General features: G+C 37.0%; 1 protein-coding gene across 1 annotated transcript in view; it reads right to left on the bottom strand.

Moving 5' to 3' along the window:
• LOC122815973 (zinc finger protein 585A-like) overlaps positions 1-12673 on the bottom strand; it is a 475437-nt gene that overhangs the window by 380236 nt on the left and 82528 nt on the right. Inside the window, exon 3 of the mRNA XM_044088857.1 lies at positions 4375-4494. Within this exon, the coding sequence (XP_043944792.1) occupies positions 4375-4494 (120 nt within the window). The remainder of the gene's footprint in view (positions 1-4374; positions 4495-12673) is intronic.

Genomic DNA, 12673 nt, shown 5'->3' with positions numbered 1-12673 from the left:
CAGACATCATATACAAGGTAGGAAGAGTTCCTAATGTGCATGTCGTAAAAGACATGCTTTTTCTGGCAGGAGAACTAGATAGTAAATTTCAGTCAAATTCTGGGATAGATAAAGGTTAGTGTAAGAATATAAAGAAAGGACATTAGAATGCTAAGGATTTAAAGTGAGGTGAGGCTATAAAGCAGGTAAAGCAGGAAGAAATGTAGGCTACATCAAGAAAAAGAGTGGGAGGGAAGGAATAGAAAACACAACTAACATTTAATAAACATGTTGAAGAGAAGTGGACTTGGTATTGAGCCTTGGGGTACCCCACTGCTAAGTGGTAACTAAGGAGAGAAGTTAGAGTTCCATTTGACAGATTGATATCTGTTAGAGAGAGAGCTAGTGAACCATTGTAAAGATGTTTCAGTTAAGCCCAGAAGAGATAGTTGGGATAACAGCTGGAAGTGGGAGACAGTATTAAAGGCTTTGGAGAGCTCTAAGAACAGAGAGGAGACAAAGTTTCCTGAGTCACAAGCCTTGTCGATAGTGTCAGTAAAGGACAGCAGACCAGTGATGCTGCTGTGTGCTGGTCTGAATCCATGTTAGGTGGGAGAGAGAGAAGACTATTGTCAAGTAGTTATTGAAGAAGTTGTTTATGGATACATTTTTCTAGAATTTTTGACAGTGGTGAAAGAATAGCAATTGGCCTAAAGTTAGAGATTTCTGTGGAGGTGCCACCTTTATGGAGAGGAAAATGATGGATCTATTAATGATTATTGAGATAGCGTAGGCAGACATTTTTAGAAATTCGTTAGGAAGATTGTCTGCAGAGGGGGGACATGGCCTGAGCTTGCACAAGAGGGATTTGATAAAGGAAGTAGAAACCGGTTGAAGGGAAAATGTGGAGCTTCAGGTAATAGGAGGCTGAGAGAGGATAGAGGGAGATGGAGGGAATTTGTTAGTGATGGACGCTATGCTATCAGTGAAGTAAGAGTTAAACTGAGTCGCTATGTCAGACGAGGTACTAACACAAGATGGTTGGGGGGAGGACTGACTTCCTGGGTTTAGGATTTTTTGATAATGTGCCAGCAGGTTTTTGTACAGGATTTGCGCTGATCCTTTGGCTTTGCATAGAACTGTTTTTTGTTTAAATTAATCTGTTTCTTTACAAGGTTACACAGTGCTTTGAAATGCTGTAAATTACTGTAAGTCTTATGTTTTAAGCAAAGTTGTCCAAGCCTTGTCTCTTTTTTGCGTGGGTGATCTAGTATAGACAGAAAGCCAAGGAGTATAGCTTATTTGGACTCTTTTCCTTATGGTGGGAGCTAAACTGTCTAAAGTGTTTAGGAATGTAGAATTAAATTGTTCAACTCCATCATCTAGTGGTAAGTATTTAAGGAAGGACCAACTGATGGAGTTTAGTAAATTTGTAAAGGCCTGCTGGTCAAAGTTGGATAGGTTTCGTACTGTCTTTTAGGTGTGTTGTCTATGCGAATGTGAAATAAAAGTCTAGGTGTACAGATGGGGTAGTGATCACTAATAGAGGCTGGAAGTGTTTTGGACTGAGAGAAATTGTTAGGATGGGAGACCAAAATCCAATCAATTATTGAGCCGCTTTGGTTTGCGGCACTGGTAAAGGCTGGGTGAGTAGTTTTAGTTGAGAAAATCCAAATAGGTTTATGCTATCTGTGGGAAATTGTAAGTTAAGTTTCTGCAGGTCAGTGTTGACATCACCTAATATTACTGTTTCTAGAGAGAGAGATTCTGTGATACTCAAGAAAGGATACTTTCCAGAGTTGATAAGTTATTGCCAAGGCTATGTATAAAGCTATAATGCAGAGACTTTTATTAAGGCAGGTGATCAATAGTTTGACTTTGTCAAAGGAGGGTACAGATTAGTTGTGAGGTGCTAGGGAAACAGAAGCAGGATACATTACTGCAACACTGACTCCTTTTCTTTTATGTCGGTCAGCTCTGAACATATTAAAGCCTGGGGGAAGTACTTTGGTATCCTTTATGTGCGGTTTAAGCTAGGTTTCTGTGATTACTAGTATATCAGGAGATTGTGCAGTCATCCAAACATGCAACTCAAAAATTTTGTTGCATATGCTATGAGCATTTACTGAGATAAATGTAAGCATATTTTGTGTACCTGGAATATGGGTTGAAAGATGTGGATTGTGAGATGATGGGACCAGGGTTAGGCTGGATGTCATCACAGATCAGGAGGAATTTCAAGATTAAGTAGTAAAGACAGAATTTCATTTTGGTTAAATTGTCAGTAAGTGCAATGCTAAACAAGTACATCTGTGTCTGAAGCAGTTTGGGTTTAAAGAACAGAATACTGCATGTGTGTGTGAGAGACATGAGCGGTGATGGGTAGGGAGGAGCGATTTGTGTTACTGGTGTAAGAGGTAGTGTCTGTAGGAGAGTTTAGAACAGGTTGGAGAGGGACCAGATATGATGACAGTCAAGAAAAGCAGAAGAGCGTTAGTGACAGGAGAGTAAGGAGAACCATTTTAGATTAACCCGCTAATAATCCCTAAACACACACACTTCTTAAGTGGATGATTTGAGGTGAATAAATTATCATGCAAGTCATACAAAATGCGCATCTTTACACCATATCTCATTCAAACCTCACATTGTATTCAGTATAAGAAAATGGTCAAATTGTGAATAATCAGACTTAAGCCCTCATCTTGCTGCATATCTTAACAAATCTCTGTCCTGACGACTGGTGTTTTTTGTCCTAACCATCAGCCTTGGTACGATAATGTTCCTATTGACCCTACCAGGGATGACTGGACAAAGGTAGTTGGAAAGTGGCTTCAAAACAGACCACATCAATAACAGGATCATACAAAATATAACAAATTGTATACATATCCAGTTTTGCCTTTATCATTCATAAATTTTATTACAATCAGAAGCTTGGATAAATGAACAGATGCAGATACATAGATTTGTACTAACAGGTTATAATAGCCCCTGAGTGGATAAAGCTCACAAAGGTGCTTGTAAAGCTGTTGCCTTCTTTTGGCATAATCTTACTGTGGAGTTAAGGTATTTTTGTAATAAGATGGCCTAGTAACTATAGCTAAATGATTAATGTGCAATTTGTTCATTCCTCTAATGCAGTAGATGCAAAATATGTAATTCAATGCATTTCATAAACATCACAAAATTTCTACAAAATGCTGCAGATCTCTGTGAAGTGTGGACATTGCTTTTTTCACTGCTGTAACATAAAAGGTGAGGTCTTATACTTCACCTGATGTGAGTACAACATCCAACCAGTGACCTGGCCTTGATTGCTGATTGTGTTTAAAATTACTTCACCTGATGTGCGCACAGCATCTAACCAGTGACCTGGCCTTGATTGCTGATTGTGTTTAAAATTACTTCACCTGATGTGCGCACAGCATCTAACCAGTGACCTGGCCTTGATTGCTGATTGTGCTTAAAATTATTTCACCCGATGTGAGCATAGCATCCAACCAGTGACCTGGCCTTGGTTGCTGATTGTGTTTAAAGTGACTTCACCTGATGGGAGCACAACATCCAACCAGTGACCTGGCCTTGATTGCTGATTGTGTTTAAAGTTACTTCACCTGAGCATCCAACCAGTGACCTGGTCTTGATTTCTGCTTGTGTTTAAAATTACTTCACCTGATGTGAGCACAGCATCCAACCAGTGACCTGGCCTTGATTGCTGATTGTGTTTAAAATTACTTCACCCAATGTGAGCATAACATCTAGCCAGTGACCTAGCCTTGGTTGCTGATTGTGTTTAAAGTGACTTCACCTGATGTGAGCATAGCATCCAGTCAAAGACCTGGCCTTGATTGCTGATTGTGTTTAAAATTACTTCACCTGATGTGACCACAACATCCAACCAGTGACCTGGCCTTGATTGCTGATTGTGTTTAAAGTGAGTTCACCTGATGTGAGCACAGCATCCAACCAGTGACCTGGCTTTGATTGCTGATTGTGTTTAAAATTACTTCACCCGATGTGAGCACATCATCCAACCAGTGACCTGGCCTTGATTGCTGATTGTGTTTAAAGTGATTTCACCTGATGTGAGCATAGCATCCAGCCAGTGACCTGGCATTGATTGCTGATTGTGTTTAAAGGATTACAATTCTACTTCCTCATCAAAGACCCAATAACTTCTAAATATCACCAAACTCTGCAACTGCAGGTGAATCACTGATTTGCTCTAAGATCTGATTAGCCCATGAATGGCTGTCATTTCTTTGAATTTTTTTGGATGAATCTGATGTCCACACATTAGTTCTTGCTCTCTTGTCCTTCTCCAACCACTTAAATCAATCTCAGGTGTGAATTGCAAGACATGATCAATTTATTAACTAACCAGTTACTTACTGGTCATGGAGGTGTCAGGAAGTCCCCCTTGAAGCCTGGCCAAGTCTTCTCTAACATTAAACGGAAGGTCACCTGGTTTGGCAAGTAACACAAACAGCTGCTCTACCGGGATGTTGTATCCTGCATAACAAAACATGCAAAATGTGTAGTTAAAATAAAAAAAAATCATGAAGTACTGAATTCTCTTTCACCATTAAGCTAAACAGACATTTTACACAATATTAAAAACAAATGAAAAAGATCAAGCGGTTCAGAAACCATAAATTGACTGATTTAAGAAACTGTAATTAGATCACTTTTAACAAAGGCACATAACAGAAACTCCATGTGTATAACATGAATTATATTTACTGTAAGAAATATCATCAAAATGGAAATATGAAGAGGATGCAGAAACTCAAAGACTAGTTAATACAGGCCAAGTAAGTTATATAATTCAAAGCTCCAACTTAAAAAACTCACCACGCATTCAACTCCTTAACTTCTCCTGTGAAATAACACACAGGTAGGCAAACAAAAGATGTGTCAACTTGAGAAAGGATGTGTGCTGAAACCTTGCATATTATAAATAGCTATACTCATCCAAATCATACTATGACTGTACAGCTAAAACAGCAGTGTAAAAACTGTATAATGATTTAAAATGCTATTATTATAGTGTAGTACATTACATTATATTACACTGTATTATATTCCAGTTATGACAGCAGACAAAGCCATGCTTTGTGTATATTCAGCCCCACAGTTAAAGAAGTAAGAGCTGCTCTGATAACACAAATCAGGGTAGTTTGACTAAAAAAGTGAAGATGAAGTAGCAGATTCCAGAAGCTGTGCAAGATGCCTGTGACTCACACTACTGCCATTCTGTTTACATGGAAGTTAAAAATGACTTCCTTATGTCTAGCATGACTTGCATAACAAGAGCTTGAAGTAGATTCTGGAGAAAACAACACTCCACGATCACTTTACAGTGGCAGGTCCACTGAGATACAATAACCGTAACCACTTAATGATTCTGCTGTATTAAAACAGTTAATGATTCTGCTGTATTAAAACAGTCAAAGTACAAAGAAATAACTAAATAAATGACATATAGTAGCAACCATAAACTTTTTGTTGAGTAGGTTAGTTCCACTAGATCTCTTTTTGGGTAAAGACCCCAGGTGGTATTAATACTGACTAGGAGAAATCTGGCCAGGACACTGGTGAACTGCCCCATTCTTTTTTGATAAGTGCTGCTGGATCTTTTTCTTTTACCTGAACTACCACCAACTCAGGCAGATACAGCGGTTTGAAGTCTCATCCAAAGGATGGTGTACCTTGGAATTCAGCACCTCCGCTTATACTCCACTGCAATATCAGCACTAGAAAAAGTGATCTAAATACCTGGCATGGGAATAGAACCCGCAGTCTTCTACACCAAATGTGAGTGTGCTACCTGTTGAGGTACTGGGGTAGCACCATATTCTTTAAGTTATTTGGTCAGGAATTCAGGAAAAACCCAAAAAATAATGAGGGGATAAAATCAGAAGCAATTTTTAAAAATTACTGTAATTCACTTAAAAATGTTAACAGAATGAGAAGTTTTGCACCAATATGCATTTCTGAACAATACGAAGTATTACTGATCGACTGTAATCATGACTGATTTACCACAAAATCAAAAGTGTTATGAGGAACAGAATAAATATCTGAAGCCAAATCAGGGACATTCTGTAAAAATAGGGACGGCTGAAAGGTGTGGGTAGCATTCAAAAGTGAACGTCTTGTCACAATAACCCATTCCATTGTTTAAATGCTTACTTGTATGTGCTGGATTTTAAAAGATGCGGTTATGATTTTCTGAATGTTATTGTAACAGTCTATGAAAAAAGTGTCAGGAGAAGAGTTTAAGAAATTCTAGTTTTAATGAGTGAGATAATTACAACTACATATCCTTAAATTCTTAAGCAAGGTTTCTTCATTTTCAGACAGTTTAGTATGGTTTAACATTACCAAAACAATCATAGTACCGACAAGCAAAATAAACGAATGAAACTGCAGCCATAGTCAGCTTTCCCTTTTCAAACTATGGGACACTATACCAAACGGGCAAAATCTGAAGCATTTCCTAACAACTCGGGAGGGAGCCCAGCGCATTGCCACGACATTACTTAGTGCTTTCCCTTTTCAAACTATGGGACACTATACCAAACGGGCAAAATCTGAAGCATTTCCTAACAACTCGGGAGGGAGCTCAGCGCACTGCCACGACATTACTTAGTGCTTGCTTTACCACATTACTAATTACAGACTCGCGGAAAAACTACTCAAGATGCAGATGTCCAAGGCCCCAGATGGGCAAGCCAATCAACCCCTCCCCCAAAAAAACCCACGTATAACTCTAATAGGCATCAGACAATCAAGCAATACATGTAAGAGCAGACTTACAACATTATTATTATACCATCCATATCAACAAGCAAAAAATTAAAGAAACTACAGCTATAGTCAATCTTCCATCTTCAAATGGTAAATACTACACTGTTTTGCACAATGTGGAACAGATGGGTAAAATGTGACACGTTTACTACCACGTAGGAAGGAGGGAAACTCACATCATGGTTAAACTGTATTTTTGTTCTTTGATACCCCAGTTTGTCTCTGTTAGCCAGAACAGTCACTTGATTACAAAACATTTTCCTTTTATACTACTTGTAAGATAAAAAAGTTATACAGTACTTGTAATGTATTGTGTTTTATCACACACCCAGCTCTTCAAACATTAGAGACTTAAAGGTAAGTTCAAAAAGTCCAGGATCCCCCTCCCCCTCACACACACATAGAAACGAGCACTTGTTCTCATATTCTCTGTTAGCATTTCTTGATACAAATTCTCAGTGACAAACTGCTTTAGCATTTCTCCCCAGCTCGGTTATTACTACTTCATTATAATAATTTAATTTGCTAATATTTTAATTTTTCACCTCACACCCACACACACAATTACTACCACTTGTATGGCTATACACCTCAGATATTTGCTAAAGAGCAAGTGAATGAATAAATTCAGAAATAATGGCCCACAAATGTATCTCAGCTCGCTGCTATCAAAACCATGCAGTGCAGCTCCCCATTGCCCTCTCAACGTCTTAGCTCAAGAATCAGAAGCAGTGGATAAAAATAAAGAGCTTATTTTAAATATGTCTATGTTATACTTAGAAAGTTGATATAATAACAAGGTTTGCATTAGTAAGGTTTTTTCTGAAGGATACAAAATTTGAAACTCATATGTTTGACATTTAGTGACTGTAATCCACAACAATTTCCCAGAAGCCACACATTTTACAAGGAACAGATCAATATACCTCTTAAGATCTTTCCTTCAGAATTCTAGACAAAGCCAAAAATGATGACAAATTTTATATATTACTATTTTAAGTATTTGTCAAGCAGGTAAACCCAATGGCAAAGTGTCCCTTAACAGGGAAGATCCAAGAGTTCTTTCTGGTTAAGTGACTTGCTCAAATTCATAAAGTAAGCAAACGGATCTGAAAGGCTTAAAGTCCTTGCACCTTTGACTGTAGAAAGGAGTTCATTAACATACATGCCAAACAACTCCATATCAGTTAAACGCTACCAGAATAATATTTGTTGCATGAATGTGCATTCTCTGAACAACAATAAAAACTATGAAATTGTAATGACTGGTATTACAGACTGGAAGTAATCCTCAATGATTTAACAGAAAAAAACAAGAAAATTTACATTATTTATGTCTTTTTACCAATTTAATTCTACTAGGCTAGGTGGTCTCTTTTCAGGGGGGTTTATTCCAGAATTAGATAGATGTCAGTAAACATGACACACGCTGCATTGTCTTAGGGCACCCATATCCACTAAAGTGAATACAGTTTCAGTTCCCCTAGAATGCAATTGGAAGAATGGTTACAAACAAAAATTAGAAGTAGTACGCCTTCATGGTGAGAGAAAACAATATTCCCTCACACATGTAAACTTTCAGTTTTAGGGAAACTGTTGCATTCTGTGACTCCAAATACTGAGTTGGCTCATGATGAGATATTATGAAAAAAATTACTTATTTTAAAGCACTGTTGAAAACATGAGAGATGGAATAATCTACAGATGTAGTGGAACGGATTCACTTTATAATCTCGAAATACTGAAAAGTCAAATTTCAGTATATTGAGACCATAAAGTCGAGTCTTCAAAATAGTGAAAGTACATAATTGTGAATCCGAATATGTCAAATTTGTGGTTATGGCTTTACGCTAGGTGATGGGTAGTTTATTATGTGGATGGTGTCCAGTGTAGTGTGTGGATTTAGGTGGAATTTAAGGTAAGTGATTGTTTTGTAAGGATTTTGGGTAGGTGTTTGAGTGTATATGAGTGTGTTTGTAAGTTGTACGTGTGGGTTAGGGTAGGCAGGTAAAAGCATGTGTGTTAAAGTATTGGATGTGGTGGTGTTTGTATATGTGTGATGTATGTGTGTGTGTGTGTGTGTGTGTGTGTGTGTGTATATGCACAAGGGACTGTAGAATGTCTGGGTGTGAGTTTATACTGTCTTTTTCTGTTTGTGTGATCTCGTAGTTAGTATATATAAGTAGGAGGGTGTGAGGGGCTTGCCCCCCGGCTTAATTTTAGTGTAGATTTCTAGATGTGTGGTGTTATGTTTGTGTGTGTGTGTTTTTTTTTGTAGTGTGTGTAATGTGGTGTATGTGTGGTGTGGTGTATGGTGTGTGTTCGCGATTTGAAGTTTCATGGTTTTGGCTGTCGGTGTTTTGTGGATTCGACTTTATGGTCTCGATATACTGAAATTCAACCTTTCAGTATTTCGAGATTATAAAGTGAATCCAGTGGAACAGGCATACACTTAACAAAAATAGGTTATGCAGCAGTCTGACTTACCTGTTAAGTATAAAAATGTGTGCGTGGGGGGGGGGGTCAAGACAGGAACAGTCATGCAGAAATACAAAATCAAAACCAAAACTGAACTGGTACTCAAGCTTACAAACAGGTTTAAAATGTGGACTTGGTTAGACAGTAAAATGGATCCTGTCATCAGAAGCATGCCTCAATGATAGATCAACAGAAACCCAATCCAGTTAAGAGATGTCAGTACAGGAACTAAACATAAAGTGATATAAAATCCTGAGGTAAGAAACAGCACAAAACAACAAAACAAAAGTCTATACAAAGATCTCCAAGAAATATTAGCACAAAAAATCAGTTAATTAAGACTCCTCACATCAAAATGAGTAATAAACGTGAGATCTCAAAGCAACCAGTACCTGTAATTAAGGAAAGGAGCAAAACTGAATACAAGTTTTAGAAAATACTTTTTGTGGGAGAATTGATAGAAAAAAATGCACAACCTCTGTTTTGAGAGAGGAAGCTATACTTTCTACTTCCAAGACAAGCTCCCAAAGAAAGCAGCCTTGATTTAGTGGATATATAAGTAAGTCATAAAAAGTGAAATAACAAACAATGGGATGGAGTGCTGCAATAGAGAATATAACTAAAGTCATGGGACAGGGTACTGTGAGCAATGTTCTCACCACTTCTTACCTTTATTTTGCATTAAATATAATCCCTTATATCAAGTAAGTAAAGAAAGGGCAGGTGTTTTACATCAATTGCAAGGGCCAAAACCATATAGGACTAGAATCAAGGTAGTCCATACTCATATGTTAATAGGTCACCCGGGGATAGATAAAACCAAGGTAACAGTTGTAGGCAACTTCTACTGGCCAAGTATAATTGAAGCCATAGGAATGTCTGTTTTTTTGTCTAAAATACCAAAAAGCACCCCATCCTGAATTTAAGACTCCACTGATCACAATGTCTATAATGTAATTGCCATTTTAATCTATTATTGTAAACATTGAGAAACCATTAGTAAAATCTAGTACTGGACACCAGTATATATTTTTTGAACAAAAAGCATCTTTATCAAATTATCATTTATGATATAGACAATCATACATCTATATAAATGAAAACAAACCATATCGGCATATTTTCCATTGCAAACATTATGCATCACATATAATCTTCAATACACTGTCAGCTGAACATCACATAGCTCATTCAATTCCTGCCTTCCCTTAAATTCCTCCACCAAAACATTATTTTGCATGTGCTGTTCCCACAATTCCCATATGCCTCTATGCAATTTGCTTCTATCCTTTTGTAAAGATCCCACTTCTAGTTCTTTTATCTCTGTTACTATACTCACTTCTTCTAATAAGGTTGGTTTAGACCTTGATTTCTATTTTCTAGCAATTGATTTTTGGCAGCCACCAGAATTAAACTCAGCAAGGCCTTACAAAGTCTTGGCAATTCAGATCCTGTATCACAGAAAAATGATTTCCTTAGCTACACCAATTTGCTCACCCAATATTTCTTGACAGAATGGTCTGCGGGGAAATGTTAAAGTCTGACAGCTCATTACATTTCACACAAATATTTTCCCAATAACCTCTTTCTTCCTCATCACACCTCCAACATTTGCAATCTAACTGAGGAAAATTTCTTTGGAGTCTGTTTGGTGTGCAAAACACTCTATGCAAACACTTCCAAGCAAAATCTTGCTGCATATTTGGGAGTCATATATACATCCCCATTGTTTCTTTGTGAATTGCTTATCAAATCTCTCTTCCCAATCCTTTCTAACCTCCTCTGATTGATTCCTATAGTTATAATGCAATATTTTATATTCCCTACTAATTATGATTTTTTTTATCACCAACTTCTGTTCTAGATTCAACTAAAAACTCTACCAGTGTTTGGTCTTTAAATTAGGACCTCCTATTCCTTTTTCTTGGTCTATACTCTGATAACATTTTTTCAGGATATCGGTGCTTTTCTTTCTTTTAAAATACTGTTAAACAAAACCTTCCAAATCTTTCTAACTTTCCTCCCCTCTAAATTCCAAACTCCCACAGGAATACCATTTATTCCTGGAGACTTTCCTGTAGAGTGATTAAACACCACCACTTTTATCTCATCTCCTCCTATCCTGTTAGTAACTGAGTTGCATCTACTTCTAACCTTGGCATACTTAATTCTTCCATAAATATTTTCATTTGTACTTTTTTTCTGCTTTCTACATTTCTCTGCTTTGTATAGATTTTCATAACATTTCCAAAATATCGCTAATATATCTGCAGGATCTCTGGTTATTTTCCTTGTAATAGGCTCCCTAAACTTGGCAAAAAAAACTTCCTGTTGCCCGAGTCTTTGTGCTAAAAGCTTTTGGGCTCTCAAGTTATTATAAAAAAAAAACAGTTCAATCATTCTAAACTCATACATATTATTGAGGAAGTCCCTTATTTTCCTTTTAGTACTCTGCAATTGCTCCTCTTCTTGTTCTGTGAGATTCCCCCTATTCTGTGATACTTTAACCTTTGTCAGTCCCTCTAAAAACTGTTGTTACTTCTTAACCATATCTATTTGTCTTTTACTTGTATACCATTTTTAAACTCCACTTTCATTTTATCCCACTCACTAGCTATATTTTCTGCAAAAATTTCTATTCTTGCTAGTAACTCCCAAATAATTTCTACTGCCTATTCCCTAAATTCCCCTCTGTTTAACAGACAGGAGGGGAAGTGCCAGTGTCTTATTTTTATTTCATTACCCTGCATGTTTTAGTTATTATTGGCACGTGATCTGAAATAGTTATTGGATGTGTATTAAAACTCTCAATTAAATGCACATGCTCCTTTGAAATATAATTTCCCTCTAGTCTAGCCCAGTTTTTGTACCTTCTAAATAATATCTAAATCCTCTCCAAGCTCCTACTACTGAATTCACATATTTAATACCAAATATTTTCAATTATTTCTATAAAAATCTACCCTCTGTTATATTTTCACTTCTGTGCCCCCAGACGTGTTTTCATTGTTGCAAATCAAATTCCAGTTCCCACCTATAAGTAATATTCCCTACTGAAAGCTGATTATTTCTCCCTGAATTTTAATATGTTCCATTGTAGCAGTTTTAGGTGGAATATAAATATATCCAAGTGTAATCATCCTCCTTTGCCAATACCCCCTTAGTACCTCAAATCTACCATTATTATCTTTTTTTCTCTTCTATCATTATTGGAGCTTTTCTAGCAGTTAGTATAAGTACTCACCTTTTAATTTGTCCCAGATATTCCACTGAATAACCATCCTGAAATCATTTAACAAATTCACATGCTCAGTTCTTTAAAATGTGTATCCTGTAGTATAGCTATTTGCACTTTGCATTTCTTAATATAGTTCACTACTCTTTCTTTTTTGTATATACC

The sequence above is a fragment of the Protopterus annectens genome, chromosome 11.part0 (genome assembly GCF_019279795.1).
Source record: "Protopterus annectens isolate FY-2018-M chromosome 11.part0, PAN1.0, whole genome shotgun sequence".
NCBI lineage: Eukaryota > Metazoa > Chordata > Ceratodontiformes > Protopteridae > Protopterus > Protopterus annectens.
This window is presented reverse-complemented; position numbering and strand designations above follow the sequence as displayed.